Here is a 21682-nt window from a genome sequence, read left to right on the forward strand (position 1 = left end):
ACACACCAGATTTCCATTCTTTTAGCCTCTCTCTTTAAACCAAGAGCACCATCTAGTGGGCTCAGAAAATAAAGAAAATGCTTCATGAGGCTTCATTCTGCCATCACTACTAAGCACTAATTAAAACAGTGAAGTGGTTCAAAAGCCAAGTCAGACAGATCATAAACTCATCACATCTGATCATCCTCTTTTTCAAGCTTCAACAATAGAAAATATTTAATTTTATCATTTCATTGTTCCACCTTTGTTTTAAAGATAACCATGCTCAGCCTCTTAAGGCTTAATTATTTTTGTAAATATCAAACAATGATGGTAGTCAATGTTAGGCAGCTGATGAAGATGCAAGCGAAGGTCGCCTCAGTACAACAGTATAATCACCTTCTCTCAGCCTTATCACAAAAATGAAAAAGGTAATGTGCCAAGTTGCTCAGTGCAGATCTTACATCTATAATCATAACCTATGTAAAAAGAAATAAACAAGACGTGTCTGTCTTTCTCTGAAGAATAAAGATCTGTTGGAAAAACCATCGAGAATCCAGTTTAATGGGAACACATGTTTTGACAGACGCTGCCTTGGGTTTAACATAGTAAAAAATATACAGTCCATCATACACACATTCATTATTACTCTTTAAAAATAATGGAATTACCTTTCACTGGCATTGTACTTTAAATGATTTCATGTGACAAATAAATTGATTGATGGACGATTAACTGAGTATTTCATTGCTTGCTTCCGCGCTTGATTGGTTGGTTGGTTACTTGAATGATAAATTAAATAGCTTGCTACACTGATCAGCCAAAACATTAAAACCCCCAATGGCAGTAGCCCCCCTCAGCAGCACAAGGCACCATGCCACATCACAAAAACTGCTCAGGAATGGCCTGAGAAGCATATCGAAGAGCTCAAGGCCTTAACCTGACCTCCAAATGTCCTGGATCCCAATCTGATCGAGTGTCCGTGGGACATACTTGTACCCCACCTCACAACCCACAGGACTCAAAGGATCCATCACCAACATCCGGGTGCCAGACAGCACAGGATGCCCCCCAGATGTCCTGTGTCCATGCCTCAATAGGTCCATCCATCTCTATCAGTCAACAGCAAAAAAACAAAAGATCACTTGGCACTTCATTAGTATAATATAATGTGTTCCTCCAAGGCTGCAGTCTCAATAATCACTTACCTTTGAAATTAGTTTTATGTTTTCTTGAAACATACATGCAATACAATACAAGAGGGGAATCACTCTGATCTTAATAAGTGTGCAGCCATTGTTGTTGACTTCCTCCACCTCCTCTTCAGCCACTTACTGTAGGGTACAGTGCCTTCTGGGAGAATGAGTACAGACATAGCATTTACAGTCTCCATACTCTGCTGTCCTGTCTGGTCACAGGGAACCAGCCCTTGCTCCATGCATCGATCCATAGTCCGCTCATAGTGACAGAGAGGCCTCACAGTGATCATATGATTGTTGTTGCTGTTTTCGTTGCCACAGCCTATGTGATTTTACTTTTTTGCCTTAAGCACGAGGGTGCTGCATATGAGTAGTATCAGCAAACAGCTGAGAGCAGCCAGAGTGATCACGACTGCCTTCATTGTCCTGATAAGAGTATTAGTGTCCTGAACCTGGACAACGTATTGGACCACAGTTTTAAGGTGCACTCTACCCTTTACTGTCTCCACTGTCTCACAGGTGTAAATGCCAGAATCAGAAGAGGAGGGTGTGATGATGAGACCCTGGCTGAGTACAGTGTGACAGGGAGCAGGAAGGAGGATGCTGTCAGAGAAGCGCCAGCTGATTGGGAGGTTTGTCTCAGGAGAACATGTCCCAGTAATGAGGTGGATGACAGCAGGTTTCTTTTTCACTGAGGAAGATATCAAACGTCCACACACATTCAGACTTGTTTAAACTCCCACACAACTCATACAGTATAATCCAAGTCTCCTTTATTCAGTCGTATGTTCAGTACTTCCCAAACACGTGCAACTTTGCTAAAACCTCACCATTTATTATAGAGATATTTTGCCAATTTTCAACCAGGTTTGAACCATGACAATGTGAATAGTATATGTGAATTAACTATGGTTAATATTTTTGACCAGAGCCCAGATCTCCCTGCTCTTCTCCCAGCTCAAAACTAGGCAGTGCTGATCAAATATAAACCAAGATTGTGTTACTGTATTGCCAATTTCTCCCTTAAAATGTCTTCAGATACATATTTTAGTGCACAGTCTAGGTGTATTGTGAGAGTTTGTGAACAGAAAGTAAGTGCTGGGCTGAAGTTGCTGAGATAAAATGGTAAAGCTAAGCAGTGCTGATTAAAAATGAACCAAGACTCTGTTACCATGTTGTCTATTTCTCACAAAAATGTTTTTAAAAATTTATAGACAACCCCTTTTTAATGAAAAGACCATCTTACCAGCTGTGAAATACTACTAAAATTTAAAATACTAGTGACGTGTGCACAGAACAAATGCACACTCTGCCCAGGCACATTCAGGGCGTGGTACTCGTACTGTATATGAAAGTGTTTTAAAAAGTATGGTCTGATTAAAATACATGCGTTCGGAAAATACTGAGCACACGACTGGATAAATGAGATTTAGATTAGGCTACAGGAGTTTTGCAAGAGTTTGTAAACAAATGTTTTGATGTAGCTTTGCTGTTGTAAGCATGGAGCCCATTTACTTCAATTCATCAAGACTTCTCTTTGTATTCTTTGTTTATCATGGAGTCATTTGAGACAAAGAGTTTTTTCCCCAGATGCAACGTAACACAGTGTGAGTAATTAATATACAAATGATGATTTTGGGGGGTGAAGTATTCCTTTAATGCCTGGAGATGAAGAATAAGCCATATGATTGTTGTGTTTTCAGCTCTGAATCCTAATTTCAAACATATTATATTTACAGTATGAGCACATACTGAATGCTGAACTTACACTCAGAGATTGGGCACATCTGGATGTCTCCATCAGCCAAACTCTGAATCCTGCAAGAACAAAATCACCTCTTTCAAGTTTGAAGCTCCCAACACAGAATTACTGATGTTAAAAACACATTCTTGAAAGTAAAGATCTTAAGAGATTTGACTTACATAGATCCAAGTAACATGCCAGCAACTGATGCACACTGGCCTCTGATCTTGTCCCAGCCACAGTATGGGTCTCTGGCAAGAAGGCAGTCATCGCATGATGTGTAGCGACTGCAGTCCCTTATATCAACTTGGACAGCAATGTCATTGGCACCACTGTACAGCTGGCTCTTTAGAAACAGAGTTCAAAACAGATTAGAGCTGCCTCCCTTTGAATTACAACACCCTAAAGATCAAGTAAGAAATAACACTAAACTCTTGGTGGATCAGGGTAATTTACCACATTGGATCTGAATTGGAAAAAAAACACTAGTGACTTGAGTCTTACTGTTTTGGAGGAGAGCTGGAGAAAACTGACAGGCTGAGGAGTTTGAAACAGCTGCAGCTCCTCAATGATGCGGCCGTCCTCACCATCAAACTTCACAGCCTTCTGCAGCCAACCAGAATCTGCGGGAAAAGGATTAATCCAACGTGGAGTTCATCTGGCCACACATCTCAGGTATGTTTTTGGCGTAAAAGTTAGTTGCATACCTGTGCCAATAAACATAACTTGATGCTGTCGTCCATCCAGTGATGTGACCTGGTCCACAACAAAATTGGAAAACAGTGTCCCTGTGCGGACCAGCAGAGGCTTGCCAGCTATCGGTGTGACCACCCCCTCCATCAGAGGGTGGTTCTTCACAAACAGCAGGGTTTTGTCAGGGAGGTCCAGAGAGGTCATCACACCTTTAGCCCGCAGTTCATCGTTAATGCACTATGAAAACAAGACAGAAACAGATTGAATGATATCAAATGAGATTTAAATGATGAATAAGAGTGGCATCTAAATGTTTCTTTTGATGAAACAATAGTAATAATATCCCTAATAATGATGTGCTCTTTAAGGATGTGCTCACACGTAAAGGTTCAGTTCCTCAATCGATCCAATGCAAGGATGATACATTGTTTTAATTTTCCAGCTCGTCTGCTTTGCATTCTCAAAGGCAAACCTCAAACGGTCCAGTTGGTGGATAAAAGGAAAACAAACCACTCCCATTTTGTACCTGGATATCAAAAATCATGGACTAGGGCTGCCCCTTGAAAGAGATTTGAATCATCAGTCAGAGACCCCTCAGTTGACTGAGACGTCTTCAAGCCAAGCAGCCTTTTTTTTTTCTTTTTTTCTTCGGTCAATGTGCAGTTTCAGTCCCCATATTTAGCTGCTGAGTAAGCATTCCTCGCTGTTACACTGCTCTTTGGTACAGGCAGCTGCAGACACAGAGGCAGCTTCTTCTGCCTTCTTCTTAGAAGTGGTGATTTTACAGCTCACAGCAATTTAATATGACACAGTCCCTGGCTTTTGTTTGATATCTAGTGCAAAAAATGTTGCTGCACATTTCTGGTGCGTCATTAGCACAGTTAGCTTGTTTACTATATTATGTGAGTGTCACTGTCACACTGAATGTCCCATTGGTCCCTGTTCAAACTCTTAAACTCTATATGGAAAAAAAAGGAACAAGTAGTCGAATATTTGTAGTGAACAATCAAATCTGATTTGACTGACATAATTCTGTGATGGATACAGCCCTGCAGAAGACTGTTGGCTCCGATGAGATCGTACCACGATTTGTCCCCTGCCACTTGACATTTTGGTAGCAAATGCACAAACAGGCTTCTAGTTCACCAGTCATCAAAATAGGAAAATGTTTTTTAAACAATGACCTGACATAAAATGGTACACTTCCTGCTCCAGAGTTTGCCTGATAGTGTTCCAAGACCAGTCACCATCCGGCATTCAACCAAAATGAAGTGCACCAAAGGACTCCCCAAATTGTCCTTGGTTTGATACTTACTGAACCAGGGTGAGGGAACGGCTCCTCTCCTGTGTATGTATCTCAGCTCCCAGTATCCCTTTCAGTCAAAAACCTTCCGCTGAACACCAGGCTGATGTCTGAAAGCTTGTATGCACAGACAGCAGACCGGCTACAAGGACCCAAAGACTCCCTGTGACAGATACAAAAACAATTTTGCATTATTTCTATTCCTACTTAATGTATAACTTCTTCATATAGATTCTTTAAATAATTTCTATGTTATAATAGTGATCAGCTATGTACATCCAAAGCACTGAGGTATGTATTGTGGATACACTCAACTTACGAGTTGGAGGTGAACATGTCATAAAAGATGCTGTCCCTCCAGTTATTTTGGTCTTGGAGAAGGAAAGCATCCTGGACTAGGGCTGATGAGCCAGCATCGCCAAATGGACAGTCCAAACAGGCCTTCAACTTTCTCTGCAGGGTCCTTCTGCCCCCCCAAGTCACTCTAAAACAACACATATTGATAGCATTTGCCTGTTTTACACTCGTTATGTTAAGCTAGTGCGGGAGTTTTAAGTCTCTGTATCAGATTACTTCAGAGACATACCTTACACACATGGGCAATCCTTGACACCTGGATGTTGCCGTGACGTTACTCTACAGCGTTCTCAGTGAAAAACAAGAATACATTGTCGTCTTTACTGCCCTCACTGTTTTTGCTTGCTTCAGCGCGGCTTAAGGAAATCATGGTAGGCTCTGAAACCAAAACATTCAGAATATATTTTTAAAATTAATGAATCTGTCTCATTGCAACTTATGTTCAATAATTTTGTTACTGTACAAGTGTTCAGGTAAGAGCAGCTTACCATTGAACCAGGAGTGTGTCATTTCAATCTTGAGAGGGTTCGGTCCATGTCTCTGAAACACCAGTTCTGTGCCCAGAAAGTTGGTGGAAGCGGCAGAGTACGAAGTGTTTCCTGTCAAGTGGAGAAGAAAAAAATGGTGAGTCATTATTGTTGTCAAAACTACTAACCATGCTTTATTTTTTCTGATTCAACTTTTACAGGCAGATATCCATCTAAGGAGAGTAGCCATGACGAAACAGACATAAAGAAATAAAGTGCTAAGAAAGGTGTACTAAGTGTTGGTAAGGGTCAAAGGGAACTTTCCCCCTGCCCCCCTGCTTTTTTCCTTCCAGAGACAGTTTTCCATTTGTGAAAGTCTGTTGACGGAAACATTCATGTATGAGGTGCTCAAGTAATCCATCAGTTCCATTTTAAAAAATGAAACATGTTGGGAAATGTTCTTATACGCTTTCCTGTCAAGAGTTGGATAAGAAGACTGAAACCACTCTGACATCTGTATGTTAAATATGACGCTAAAGCCAACGGATGGTTGTCTTAGCTTAGTTTATCTTAGCTTAGCACAAAGAGTCCAAACAGGTGGGAAATAGTTAACCTGGCGTTTTCCAACGGTAACAATATCCACTTACTAGCACCTGTAAAGCTCCTTAGTTAACACTTTATTTCTTGTTTGTTTAATCCATGAGTGTAAAATCTGTTTCCAGTCTTTGTGCTCAGCCCAGTTGCCAGAATAAGATGTTGGCATTGTATGTTTTTGCAAAACCAAGAATGTTACATTTGTACCTCTCATACGTATCATATATACGTTTCTAAAGTGACATGTATGAGTTGAGTTTCTTATCAGAGGGAGAGGATTAGGCCCCAATCACAAAGAAAGTGTTATGAAGTTGCAAAACGTGTGGCGCACCTCACTGCCTTATTTATTTTATTTTTTTTCAAATTGAATGCCACTGGAAAAAAAATGCTAACTAGTAGCTAGTTCCTAAAATGGGCAGGCAGAGGGTACTTGCTGCAGATCTGGTTGATGGTGAGGGGCTGTCAGTAAATAGTCTGTTGGGCACGGGAAAACGGAGATCTGTGTTGGTACCCGGTATCAGAGACCCTTAAAGAGAGGGTGAATCACAGGGAGTACCACCTGTTGGTCCAGGAGCTAGGCATATTTTAGGATGACACTGGTGCAGTTTGACAACCTGCTGTCTATCGTTGGGCTGTATAGCTCTGGGTATCCAGCAACCGCAACCAAACTGCAGTTTCTCTTCCATTGTTTACCAACCTTAAACTTGTTTTCATGACTACCACAAAAGGCCGGCCTCTAAAATCATCCAACTGGACAATTCCAAAAAAGCAGAGATGACGTGGTGCTTTTCTGTTCTGAGTTGAAGTTTTTTCAACTCATGGAGTTCAGAGCATTCTGGCAAAAATGCCAGGGGCTTTTAACAGAGAAATGCGAGGTACATAGCACCGCAAAAACAGCGAGCAAAAGCTTAATTCTAATTGAAAACAATAACAAAAAGCTGCCTCTAGCTGCTAAAATGCTTTCTGTGTGATTGGGACAGCAGCTGTCTTTAGAAATACAGTATTTGGTATCTCTGTAGACTTAAATATAGTGACTTACCATGTAGTCACATGTAGGGTTGAAAGCGTTCGTCCCACACACCAGCATTTTACCATCGTCCATTGTGTGTAGAGTCCGGATGAAGTTATCACATTCCTGTTGGAAGAATAAATGTGATTAACATGAATGAAACTTTATACTGTGAGCTGTATCTGATGGTAAACTTGCACTAATAACTGATGACATTCACTAATAATTCACCATACCTTAGTGTCCTTTCCCTTCCTTTGACAAAGGGATCTGTCTGCTGAACTGACCATCCATTTGGCCTGGAAGAAAGATAGTTAGGGATGAGCAACTGACACTGTCAGTGGGGATATAAAGGATTCTGAAGGTATTCGCAAATCATTCTGATGGCTTATTTTCACACCAAAAACTGAAAATTTATTATATTTCAAAGTATGTGTTATATGTTGTTTACTGGAAAATCTTCCTCTATATGTGTTTGAGCATGTGAAAATTCAATTCACTGTTACTCATTCACCTAAATGAGGAAAGCTTCTTTTTCAGTGTGTCAGGTACAGCAGCCCAGTCAGTCAGCCCAAACAAAATCTTACCTCACTTGTCTTTTTGGTGATGTCATCCAAGCTGAGGGTGAGCACTTTCCCTCTGGCTCCGATGACAAGCTGGCCGACGTCTTCTCTTATCATCAAAGAGCTCAAGCTGCCAAAACCAGGCTCTTTGAACTGTTTCAAGTTTATATCTGAAGCAGACAAACGACAAGGAGCTGGAGGTTACTCTCCAAATCAGTGCATTTTCATGTCCAGTTATCCAGTGGGATTTTTCATACTGTATAGCCTGTTCTTTGTAGTGTTTTTTGGCTGATGCTGCATGCTGTATGTAAGGACTGTGCACAGTCTACTGTTGATGTAATGATACAGTCTCATTATTTTCCTCAAAGTGCCATCTGTAGTCTAAATGTTCATCCAACCCAACTGCCAAATAAATGTTGGCATTGTATGTTTCTGCAGACCATGGATATGTTAAATTTGTACATTTATTATGTAAAGAATATGTTGAAATATTACTTTTCTTTACATTATGATTTTCAATTTTAAGTTGTGATAACACTGTGGTAACATATGGTTAGGTTTAGGCACAAAACCACTAGCTTTAGGAAAACATTGTGTTCTGCCTTCAAATACACAACTTAGCAGCTGGAAATATCTATATACCTGTCATTAAAAAATACTTGCTTTTGTTGGTTTTGAACAGTGGTATGGTGTCACAGCACCTAATGGGAAACTCAGCTAATATATAATCTGAACTATGTCATCATAGAAAGATTACTGAACGGGCCAAGGAGCACAAAGTATAAAGGGGGACCCTTGGCCCTCACCTGTAACATGTCACTCAAATAAACACATACTGACCGACAGGAGATTTAAAATGACCACAAAGACATGCAAAAGAACAGCAAAGAGACACAAAATAACTACAAAATGGGGAAAAAAGTCACTGCATTGCCTCAAAGACACACATTATGACTACAAAGACAGGCAAAACAACGACACACAACAAGGCTGAACAACTATAAAACGTGTGTCTTGCTTCTATGTCAGAGAGGCGGGAGGGCCCTTACAGATCTGTGCCCAGGGGCCCATTGTCTGACAATCCGCCCCTGCATGCCATATGTGTGAACCTTATAAATGTCACATATCTGTGGTTTGCAGATACGTACAATGGCAACATTTCATTCTGGCGGCTGGGCTGGTACATCTACATTCAGTGCCTTACCTTGGAAGGAAACACTCCTGCGGGGTTTGCTGTTTGCTGCAAGGCCTTCACTCAGGATGAGGAGGAAATAAAAGAGCACCACAGGAGGTCTCATCATGGCCTATATAAGTCAGGGAAAACACACCAGTCTGGACCACATGTCTCTTCATTTCTTCAAGATGTATTGGCAGAAAGTTAGTCAGATATTCACCATCATGCATGTTTTTGACTCAGCACAACAGCAATGATTTATTATAACCAGGAATGTAACTAAGTGTTGACTCAAGTACTGTAGATAAGGACAATTTTGGGGTACTTGTACTTCACTGGAGTATTTCCATTTTATGATAACTTATACTTCTGCTTTGCTACATTACAGTGGTAAGTATTGTTCTTTTTACCCAGATACATTTATTTGATAGCTTCAGTTAGGGGTTAGTTTGGAAATTACTAGTAACTAGTAACTTATGATGCATTATTACAGGTTGATGCACCCAGTAGTGTGTAAAGTCACTAAACAAGCTCCACCACCTTTACCAGCTGCAACATTAAAGTGATGAACACATGAATGCGTCAGTTATAATAATACAACAATATAAATATGATTCTGAAAAGGGCCGTTCTGCTGGAGCACTTTTGTTTTTTTAAGTATGCTTATACTTTTGTATTTTTACTCGAGGAAGAGTTAAAATGCAGGACTTTTACTTGTAACAGCGTATTTTTACATTGTAGTATTGCTACTTTACTTAAGTAAAGATTGGAGTATTAGGCTACTTTTTCTACCTCTGATCCTAACAGTGACTAAATGTCTCTGTGTCATTATCGTTATTATTATTATCATTATGTCTCTTATCTCTTACCTGTGGTATAAATAGGTGTATTTGTTGCACAGAAGTCGATACTTGTCTTGTTTAACTGGCTTGTGATCCACGTTAGTGACAGCGAACCTGTGACGCCATGGCAACAGTGCCCGTGGCAGAGGCAGTAAGGGCGCCACCATCCATAGGGGGCGCCACAAAAGGGGGTAGAAAAAAAAAGGTTATCCTTTAGTATTTTTAACTAATAGGCTACTATTACCGCTATTATTTTGAAATATTGAATAAGGCCACAACAACATAACTACATAGTAAATCCTACTAAATAATAGAGAAGCCTTTCTTTCGGGTTCCTGCCGCCCCCCGGCTCCCCTCCCCAGCTCCTTACACTTTACCTGCTCTCTGAGGGAGATGGGCGGGGTTATCTGATGTCACGTGACCCCTGAAATACGATGTACAGTACCGTTATCATGTCAAACCGACAAAATGTCTCTGATGCCCACTCAAATATCACTACACCACTGAGAGCAGTGGATGTGGAGGGAAGGAACATGAAATCAGTAGGTGGAGAGCTAGTTGTCATTACCTCTAACCAGCCGGTAGCCACAACAAACAGCTCACGGAGGTTGCATTGATTTACATTGTGAAGCGTTCAAGTTCTATTCAGTAAAAGTTACGATTGTAAAATGTAGCATTTGGTGAGAAACTTGAATAAATTCAGCTATTTGAAGGAGAAATTTGTTGATGTTTCCACAGCACTATAAAGCAGACATTAGAGAGGGAATTATGATGTAGCCTATCATATACAGTAAAAAGGCTTTTTGCTTATTTTTTAAAGATGTTTTTTTATGTGAAAAAAAGTTACGTTAAAGGTTGTTTCAGAAATGTGTATCATTGAATTTTTGTGCTCATTCAAAGATAGTGTACTGTTCATGTTGAACTTTATATTTATTTTTAATAGTGTAGATTTCAGTGTTTCCTTGGTACAAAAGAAGAATAAATAGGCTAACAAAAAACAAAATCGCTTTTGGCCTATGTTAAAATTGTTATTTTAGACATTGGTATCAGCATCAGCCCAGAATTCCAAAATCGGTGCACCACTAGTTCAATTTAGAAAGTTAATTGGTACATTTTATTATCATTTTACAATGTCATATATTATTGTGTATTCTTGTTGTTTATTCTTCTGAACTAGTTAATATGTAGCCTTTTTATTGATTATTGATTTATATGATTATTACAACACATGTACAACATATTACTTAAGCAAATTAGCACATATTTTTTTCCTCAGTATTTTTGTTAGCTAGGTTGCATTTTGGTAATTAACAGGAAGTACTTTAACTGCTGAGCTGCATTTCTTTTTTTCTTTAGGGGGGTGGGGGTTACAAGGTCGCCCAGGGCACCAAATGTGCTAGGGCTGCCACTGCCATGGTAATACAAGGTTCTGAACCAAACAGCTTTCAAGGTTTGATAACATTGTAACATTAACATCTAACATTATTTCTGTCACAGTTTTTTAGGTCTTTATTATACTCTGAGCAAAGATCTTAATGGAGGGAGTAATGTTTAATAACAATTCAGTCTAAGATACTGAATTTATTTGGGCCAGCAATGGTTGTAGCCTGCTTATACAAGTAAAACTTATCAAAACACTGGTAAACTGATCATACAGCACAGGTTTTTACTGAAGAAAAATTTTATCTTTAAAGTATCTTTAAATTGTGGGATTTAGGCTACTTACACAGATGTGTGATGTTTGTGTTAGAAATTTCATTTTAGGGAGGGTTAGCAAACTCTTGATACAGTTACGAAAAACAGTTTATCAACTGTTCATTCAACCAACAGTAACAGTGATGATGATGTTAATTGCAAAACATTTCAAAACTGCTGATAAAAGCAAATGAAAATGTCCAGGCTTTTGGGTTGATCTCACCATGTTGCGACCCTGTGAATTTAGCTCCACTATTTCCTTCATCACTTCACCCTTGTGCTATGGAGGTCTTCAATCCAGCTACAGACTACAGCAATGAATCCCAGTTTGTCCTATGTTGGTGTCCTTACAACCTCAAACCACTAGAAGGAGCAGCTAAACCCTGATTTTCCCCAAGAAATTAAGACCTCTGCTATGACTGGAGTGTAAAATCATGACGAGGACAATGGGTTGTTGGTTTTGTTTTGTTTTTCTTTATAAAGGTTAATTTAACCTCAGTTTAAGATTCTGGTCTGGCAGTGCACAGAGGTGAGTCTCTGAGGAAGAAACTTTATCTATGTAGCCTATATAAATCTGAGAGACAAAACTTTCCTTAAGGGACCAGTTTTCTAAAATTGAATAAACTGGTGACATCTGCTAAAGTGACATATTTTATGGATATTTTATATTATATTCAAAGCATAGCAACAACAACAGTACAGAACGACTGATAACTGTACAATCAACCCAAAGAGTGAACACAATAACTGCAGGAAGTTTGTGGAAAACCAGTGATATGATGGCCCAGCTGTGCTGTAAGGTATTAAAGCTTCTTTAAAATGTATTCTAAAAGTAATGGGCAACCAGTGCAGTGGTGCTAAAATTGGACTGATGTGACAGAACCTTCCAGATTTAGTTAATAGTTTGTTTGCTGAGTTCTGTGTAAGCTGCAATTGTGAGACTGAGAGGGGGTTTAAACAGGTAAAAAGAGAATTACAGTAGTAAAGGTGATTATAAAACTTGATTTGATTTCACCTAAATATTACTGAATATAAATATATTCATGTAAGTTTGTATTGCCATGTTTTATGATGTGTTAGAGGCAGTGGTGTAAAGTAGTTACCGTAAAACTTCAATCAAAGGCCCAGTCCATTTTACTAGCCCAGTGTAGCTACACATTTTGACAAATAAAGGCCTGTCTCAATTAGGGGCCTGGTCTGGTTGCCAGGCAGTTCATTTTTTTTATGGAAGTTCTTTGGATGTATTAAACCGGGTTGTTGGCTACCTCAAATTATGTGTCCATTCCTCAATTACTCTGTAAGTTATTCATATTCCTTTAGTCCGTAGGGTCCTCAGATCAAAAGAATCAAAAAGGTTTTTCATGAAAATGAATCCAAGTTGTGAGTATTGTTTTAACAGGATAAAATGGTGTTGTGTCCGTATGCTGGGTGCTGTAATCCTCGAGTGCTGTATCTCTCTCTCTCACTGTGATGAGCTGTCTGTCAGAGCTAGATCAAATTAGTGATTCATAAGAGATATATTATCTGAAGCCTAATTTTAAACAAGAAATATTCACACTGGTTTAAACAAACCAGTATTGTATTGTATTGTATTTCCCATCTTTGCTGAGCAACATTTTTGTGTGAAAGGAATTAAAGGCCTGTCCCACGCCGGTTTCAAATATAGGCCCACTGATTTCAGTGATTTAAGCAAATAAAAGCCAGGCTATTAATCAGAGCTTTATGGTATGATGGGCCCCAGTGCATGCTATTATGACAGATAGTGTACACTATCGTGCACATATTGTCTCTTCACATGATCAGAGACTTGACATTGGATAACTTTAACATATATATTACCTAGCAATCATCATTGCATGTGTGTATATCACAAAAAATACCAATGAAAATGGGAAATTATTAATTTGATTTAACAATTTAATAGTTTATTATAATTTATTTATAATAAGCATATACTTTAATTATATATGCCATACAAAAAAATAAAGAAAAGCATGATGGAGATGGGTTTGCATTTTTCAAGGGCGTATATAGCCAATGGCACAGTTTTCAATTTAATGACAGTTCTTCTTTGAAAACAGGCATATTCCCAAGGTGGCAGTCACTCAAATTATGTGTCCATTCCTCAATTACTCTGTTAGTTATTCATATTCCTTTAGTCCGTAAGGGTCACAGCTGAGAATTTTTACAAAATTGCAACATTTAAAAGATAGTATGAAAATGTGGACTATTCTCAAACATCAAGAATCTCAAGACATTTTTTCAGTATGTGATGCCCTTAATTATGCAATCATCTTAATATTTGTGGAGCTTTTTTTAAAGATATCCAACAAAACACCGCCTCATTGTTTATTTCTTCCCACTCTAAAGTGCCATAAACATCATAAACTATTCAAGTGTGAGTCAAGTTCATGTCCAAGCCACGCCCTCCGTACATGTCAACCGCGTGGCCCCGCCCCCTCCTGCATGCTCCGATATTACATATGGGCGTTGATTTCCGGTATTTGGCGTCTGGATTTTCAGGTTCCACAGAGTGCGTGTTATATGTGTGCGTGTTGTTATGTGTGTGTTGAGTGTGTGAGAGAGTTTGTAGTGTGGTTGTAAACGTTCCCAGCTCGGATACTGTCACCGCCTTGCACCGCAGGCAGGCGCCGTGTTCCTACATGCAAGTTACCGTCGCGGCTCCACAATCGTTGGCCAGCAATGACCGAGAGCCCCGCGACCAAGCCAGCCAACGGGGATGTGTGTCAGCGTGTGAGGAACGGACTAAAGCTGGACAGAAACGGCTTGGTGAAGAGCCTCCACAGCTGCCATGAGCGGCAGCCCAAGCACCACTGCCATCCCGAGGAGGAGGAGGTGAGGCCCGGGATGGGACGGGAGAGGAGAGGCTGGTGAAGCCGGGGAAGCATCTATGAAGGTTGCTATGTGGACCCGGAAACACCCGGTCGATACTGTCATTGCTGTCATTTTCATTAGCTCGTGCGTGATTAGGAGGTGACACGGTAACAGCTTTCATACTGACCGAGTCCTGCTGCTGATTATCTGACAGTTTGTTGTCATCGAGCTTCTCACGAGAACAGAGTAAACACCAAACTCCGTTAAAAATACTCTACTTTAAAGAGTTTTCGCTGATTTTTAATGTTATACACTTCCCCAAAACATTAATCAAAAGCTGTCTCTGAATCTTTACGGAACGCTGCTAAATTCGGCACAATCATATTTTCACCAAAAAATATCTGAATATATTAATATCTCAATTTTATGAATACTGCGCTCCACCGCCCCCTTAGCTGTTTAATAGGAGGGGGTTGTTTAAAAAAGGGCGGGTGACAACTTTGAAAGTTGACATTTCACCAAATTCTAACACTGTTCAGTGCATAATAAGTATGCCGAATTTAAGAAGAGATCTAGCTGTAGCACCACTTGATTTGATTACTCAAACTGGGGATGATGTAACTCATAGCAATTTCAAAAAGGCTTTAAATCATGAAATATCAAATGATGCATTTACTAACCTTGGACAGGTCACATGTTTCTGCCTGGATGCATCCTTATCAGTTGAGTGTGTGTTAGTCTTAAGGGAAGTGGAGTGTGTTTTTTGTTTATACTTAATTGTGCAGACTGGCTACTCCTTTTGGTCTCAAATCAAACTATGAAATTCTGTTATATTTAGGCTCATTTCAGGGCGTGTTTTTTGCCTGCAGTCTCAGGAGTGGCACATATTTGGCTGCAGGAGTTTGGAAAAATTCCATTTTCCTGAAGCGGGTAACTCCCTTTATAACTAAAAGAAACACTGAAGTGTTATGAGTTATGAAGTGTTAGTGATTAAGGAGACACTGAGTCAGTGCACCTGTTCAGTTAGAGTTGTCCACTGAGACTGCATGCATGCTGCGAAACAGCTTTTTCCTAAAAGGCTAATGAAATTTCCACTCTCGGGTGTGCCCTCTGTAATTGTCCCAATTAACAGATCCCCTCAGACAATGTGATGACATGCTGTCTCACACACACACACGAGCATTCAGACTAATGGATATGTTGTGATAGAGAGGTGTTTCGTCTGAATTTTGCACTGCTAATTAAAATGAAAAATGTAGCACCATTTTTTTTTAAAATTGTCTTCAGACATGTGCGTGTGTGTGTGTGTGTGTGTGGGTGTGTGTAGGATTTTTTTGTAGGAATGTGGTTGCACAATTACCAGAAAACACAAAGTAACCCAGTTGGTCACCAACGTTATTATACATTGATATTTTATTGAATTTGGGTTGTGATGTCAGGTGACTAACTTCAATATGATGAAGAATACTGACGATAGATGACATTGAAATTTTGTTGGTTTAGGTTGTGTTCTTAAATAACCAAAATCCAACATCTTCCAAACATCATCTTGACGTAAAATAAAGACATTCAGTAGTAAGGTATGAAGAACAAAACCGAATGTCTGCAAAACATCATAATATTAATATCCACTCAATGTGAAATTCTAACATCATTAGACATTTAAAATATCGTCAACCAGATTTTCATTCCAACCAAAACTGAACATCTGATGTAAAAGTCCAACGTTTTCTGACACCATATTGATGTCCAGTGGCAGCTAGGAAGATGCTAATTACTGGGGTCTTAGCTGGTAGTTTAACATTTGCCAAAGAGACATTTTTCAAAACCAATTCTAGTTTGAGATGTAAAAGAAAAATAAAGATAGAAACACACTGTTGGCAGGTTATTGTCACCACCAGACCTTTTGCTAGCAGAGAAACATTCTGTTCTTCCTGTTTTAATAAACTGAGCTGGGACAGCTAAAAAAACTGAGTGCCTGGTGACTGGACCTCAGCTGATTACGGTTCATGCAGATGTCAGCGTTGCTGCTCTGTAAGGTATTTGAGAAAGAGGCATGACCGGTCACATGTAGTGCCTAATAGCCATGAGCACTGAAACTCGCATGATGGCAAGGCAAAATTACATAACGTGTGTGAGTGGTGAGTTTCTGTCTGGGAAACATGTTGACTTTTCTTTATATGCATGTAAAGCTTATTAATGCATAGTGGGTCGCTTAGTTCCAAGTACACAGATTCAACACAAGCAGCCCTTCCCTTATTTGGCAGTCAAATCCTCCTCCCTGGCATTTGTCACCCAGTGTTTTCTTTCCTGTACAGCTGGTGTACAGTTGCAGCAGAGCTAATACTTTCACATCTTCCCCCCACTTCCAATTTGACTTAATAGAAGTCGCCTTTAAGTGAGTTACAGAAACCTCGGCCAAGTATAACAAAAGATAAACTGTTTTGGTTTTTTTCTCGTTAGGACAAAAGGAGAGGGAGTCACAGGAAGTCAGACATGCATTTATATCAACGGTATTCCAAACGTGAAACTTTATTCCAGCCAAGGCATGAGTGCAATTTCTTACAGGCTAGACTTGTAAACATGGAGACAGTGTTAACTTGTGTGCTTTTCCTGCTGTGTTTAACAATGGCTTTTTTTCTCTTTGTAACTTGGTGTACATGAAACTGCCCTTGAACTATTTACTGAACCTGACAGCAAACAGATTACAGTGTTTACATGCAAGAATATACAGACTAAGGCTCCAAAAAATATATTAATAAATTATCTTTACATTTTGTTTTTGCTGATTTGAAAGACTTCAAAGATTGTGTATATTTTTAAGCTTTTCAGCTGTAAACATTTTGGGTTTTAACATGTCATATCCACAGTTTACATGTTTCAACATATAAAGTATATTGTTGTAGCCAAAATATAAAGAAATAATAATATGCACTGAAAGACACTATTATTTTTGAGAAAATTAGATGACACCTGGCCAAATCAGATGAAAACTCACCATGTCCATTTGCCAAAGGTTTGTCCTTGTCATTTAATATGATGTTTTTGGTTTCCACGTTTCCCAGGTCCACGCAGCATCACATCATGGCGGCCTGTACATCCGACCCTTTCTTGAGTCCTTTGAGGAGACGCCAATGCTGGTGGCAGTGCTCACCTATATGGGCTACGGCATCCTGACCATCTTCGGCTACCTCCGAGACTTTCTGCGTCACTGGAAGATCGAAAGGTGCCACATTGCCAGGGAGAAGGAGGAACAGAGGGTGAGAGAAGACGCAGACACAATATGGTGTTGTATTTATCTATTAACACATCCTGCTGTGACAGTGGTCGTGGTTTGATGCCTCCGTGCTGGCGATAGCTGTGGCTGGAGGTATTATGTTTTCAGGTTGTCTGTACATCCGTATATACATCCCTCCCATTCTTCTGAACGCAATATCTCAAGAACGCTTTGAGGGAATATTTTCAAATTTGGCACAACTGTCAACTTGAACTCAACCATGAACTGATTAGAATTGGGTGGTCAAAGGTCAAGGTCACTGTCTGTGACCTCATCAATTTCATTCTTATGAACGCGATATTACAAGAAGACTTTGAGGAAATTAACTCAAATTTGGCACAATCGTTGGCTTGTACTCAAGGATGACCTGATTAGAATTTGGTGGTCAGAGGTAAAGGTCACTGTCTGTGGCCTCATCAATTTCATTCTTATGAACGCGATATCACAAGAAGACCTTGAGGGAATTAACTCAAAATTGGCACAAATGTTGGCTTGTACTCAAGGATGACCTGATTAGAATTTGATGGTCAAAGGTCAAGGTCACTGTGACCTCACAAAACATGTTTTGGCTACAACTCAAGAATTCATACACTAATTATGACAAAATTTTACAGAAATGTCTCATAGAATAAAATTTAAAAAAAGTTGTGACATTTTATATCCAGATGGTCCAAGGTTGAATCACTGTGACATCACTATGTTCTCAAAACGCTTCCCCGGCCGTTATTCGGTGTCATAACTCAGGAACAGAAGAGGAGACATTTGGTGAGGTACTGAATTGGTGACACTAATCTGGGGTGTCCACCAGACATGGATGTAAACTGTAGACTTGACTGGTACGTGGATGCATACAACTGCAAGGCAATAATTCTAGTTTACACCCTGTTTTAGGGCTGGGTATCTATACTCAATGCTTTTTTAAGGTGTCAACTGGAATAAACCAGTACCAAGTAGTATCAAAACTCCTCCAGTCAGAAGATACCTGCATTTGATCCTTTTTGTGCTTTAGATGAGAATGGTTATGATTTTGCTCACAGCCAATGACCACAAGTATGCTTCAATTTAATGTAACGTGTGACTGACCCACTGCTGCAAATGTTCAAAAATATGCTGCACTATTCACCTGTGGTGTCTGCTGGCATTTTACACAACAGAATGCTTCTGCTCTAAGAAAAAAACGCAATCAAATGAAATACTCTTTGGTATCAGTATCACTTTAAGGGTACTAGTATGGTAAATATTAAAACAATACCCAGCCCTACCCCGTATCTTAGAAACAGTTTGTCTGTAATGAGCAACATGCTGTTATGGTTTCTAACAGCAGACACATGGATTGCAGTCAGCATACTTTGCCTATACTATAATGACTGGGATGTTACGATTGTTTTGGTTGCACAGTGACAACACTGTGAGGATAATTGCTGTTGAGGAAAAGAAGGCCAGATGGGTTTCAAGTGTTGACTGGAATTGATTTGAGCACTTGTTGCCTGGTGACTGGGCATTTGCCTCGTTCCTGTAGAAACAACAGAGATAACAAATGGAAAATTAGACTTGATCTGTTTGTTGTTTTGTTAACCAAACTGAACCAAAGTGATATTTGCACACCACAACGCTTCACAACACTAGAAGCAGTGGGTTCTCATATTTCAACCTTGGTGTATGGAGAAGAAGCATGCATTTGGTAAACAAATCCTCATATCGTTAGAGGTAATCTTGTCAACCACAATATTACAAACAGGAAATGGGTTGCAAGAAAAGTCTTTGTGTATTTGCTGAAACATTCAGCAGTTCAGACAGGATTTAGTGTTCCTGGTTTATCATACGCAGACTCACTGAGTCTTGTATAATATTTAAAATGTTCCCAATAAGTTGTCATGGCTTTTCTTCACAATTCAGTGGAATGTGCACTTAAGATTTCATTTTTGTTAATTCACTGCTAATGGTGGCGTTATCAGCACATTTGGAACATGTCCTTGACCACTGAGATTGTTTTCAACCTGTTATGTAACTTTTGATAGTGAGGCCCATTGTTTTTAAGTATTTGGTTATGTTGAGGAAAGGAAGCTCGTGGGATAGACGTGAGGAAGTCATTAAATCACCCCAAGGATATCCCGCGGACGTTTCCTCTAAGAACCAAGGAAAATGAACTTCCTGAGTCATATGTTGACATTTAGAGATTATTTCTAGGGATTGAATTCCCTCGAGTTAAAGCTGGGATAGGAATAGAAATCTGGAAAATGGACAAAAAAAAAAAAAGCAGAATTTGAAAATGCACACACCTTTGCAGTTCTCTTCTTGCCTCTTTGTCCTAAGCCCCTCCCACCAGATTGTCACAGCATGTGTACACACTTCATACAGTCATCCAGTGTTTCCCATACATTGATTGATTTATTTAATCTTGTTTTATTGTTGACTTGCCTACAGCACATTTGCCCAGGCCCTTTTCGCCCCCCTTTCTCTCTCTGTTTATCAGACCACAAATAAGACAAGACGTGGCCATCAAGCCACAAAGAGAACAGGCAGCAGCTCCAGAATGGACCTTCAGCTGGTGGCTGTAGCAGCTAAAAATTGTTCAGTGAAAACCCCCCAGTACCAGGTGTCGCTGTGTTTTGATGGCCAGCTGCAGTCACGGGCCTAAACTGTGTAATGGCAGCAACAGAAAGTTTGTTAATCTGGCAAGAAGGCGGGGTTGTCCAAATCCCCAGGAGCTGGGGTTTGTGTTGGCTGAATTCGCTAATTGGGGTCAGTTTTCGGGGCTGCTGCCCGCTTTCCTCCCAGCAACGTTGTCTGTAGCAGTGGGGAGTGAGGTGGGGGACATGGTAATGTTAGCAACATAAACGTAAACTTGAAGCTGCAACCATGAACCTTTGGCTCCAGTTAGCAGAAGGCTAAACTATTAGCAACATTTTCTCTCCATCTGTGAAATACTTTACTGATATTGACACATGTTTTGTTTATTGTCAGACCCTCTTTTTGATAAGTCTGTTTACTTTTTTGGGTTGCTTTGCAGTGTAGGTAGTTGTTGCCAATGCTGGAATAGCAGCTTTCTCTGCAAGATTTTCCACCATTGAATCAGGCTTTCACCATCTGAAGGGATGTGTATCTGCATTTGTAGAACAGCTAATAGGAATTACCTCTCCCTGAAATGACCTGTGATTGGCCAGAGTCTTCCATCATGGGTCAAAATTTTTAAAGCCTGAAAACAGAGCCAAGAGGAGGTGCAGAAGTGTAGTTTTCTCTGAGACCATTTGAATTACAACATATTCAAATGTTATTATGGAATTTTTGCCTAATGACACCAAAATAAAACTGCTCACCCCGGCTTTAATCTTTCCAAATGCATGAATGGCATGTAGGTCTTTAAAGTTCATTGATATTTGGTTTGGTTTTATACTCATAAAACAAGAATGACATTCCTACATTTTCTGCCACTCAGCTGATGCACCCGTTTCTACTCCTCCTCATCATGTTCTCTTTATCCACCCATGTGTAGGACTTTGTGCCGCTCTACCAGGATTTTGAGAACTTTTACACCAGAAACCTCTACATGCGTATAAGAGACAACTGGAACAGGCCCATATGCAGCGTACCAGGGGCCAAAATGGACCTGATGGAACGAGCCTCCCATGACTACAACTGGACTTTTAAGTGAGAAAGACATACCTTTCATTCAAGACTGTAAACACGAGGCATTCAGACACATGGGGCAGAGCAGGAGTAACAAAGGGAAGTGTGCTGTATGGTTAATGGTTAATGCCCCTGTTAGTATTGCCTGACTTCTCTGCTATGAATACCAAGACAAGTGAGACATTGTGTTAATTAGAAAAAAAGACTGGATAATGTTACTAATCTACAATGTAACTGAGCAGAATTATGAACCGAACCTGCTAGCAGACAAGTTACAATTCCATGTTGTTAAGCTGGATGAAAGAGGAAACTGGCTCTAAAGGG

General features: G+C 39.8%; 1 protein-coding gene, 1 long non-coding RNA gene and 1 pseudogene across 2 annotated transcripts in view; 2 read left to right on the forward strand and 1 right to left on the reverse strand.

Moving 5' to 3' along the window:
* Nucleotides 1-21682, forward strand: part of LOC125900415 (uncharacterized) — a 291070-nt gene that overhangs the window by 240142 nt on the left and 29246 nt on the right. The gene's annotated exons all lie outside the window — the stretch shown is intronic.
* LOC125900412 (semaphorin-4E-like) lies at nt 423-13275 on the reverse strand (annotated as a pseudogene).
* Nucleotides 14137-21682, forward strand: part of sptlc2a (serine palmitoyltransferase, long chain base subunit 2a) — a 29599-nt gene continuing 22053 nt past the window's right edge. The window contains exons 1-3 of the mRNA XM_049595364.1: nt 14137-14475; nt 17520-17714; nt 21225-21379. Coding sequence (XP_049451321.1) covers nt 14323-14475; nt 17520-17714; nt 21225-21379 — 503 coding nt within the window. The 5' untranslated portion in view covers nt 14137-14322. The remainder of the gene's footprint in view (nt 14476-17519; nt 17715-21224; nt 21380-21682) is intronic.

This window comes from Epinephelus fuscoguttatus, linkage group LG14 (assembly GCF_011397635.1).
Source record: "Epinephelus fuscoguttatus linkage group LG14, E.fuscoguttatus.final_Chr_v1".
Taxonomy (NCBI): Eukaryota; Metazoa; Chordata; class Actinopteri; order Perciformes; family Serranidae; genus Epinephelus; species Epinephelus fuscoguttatus.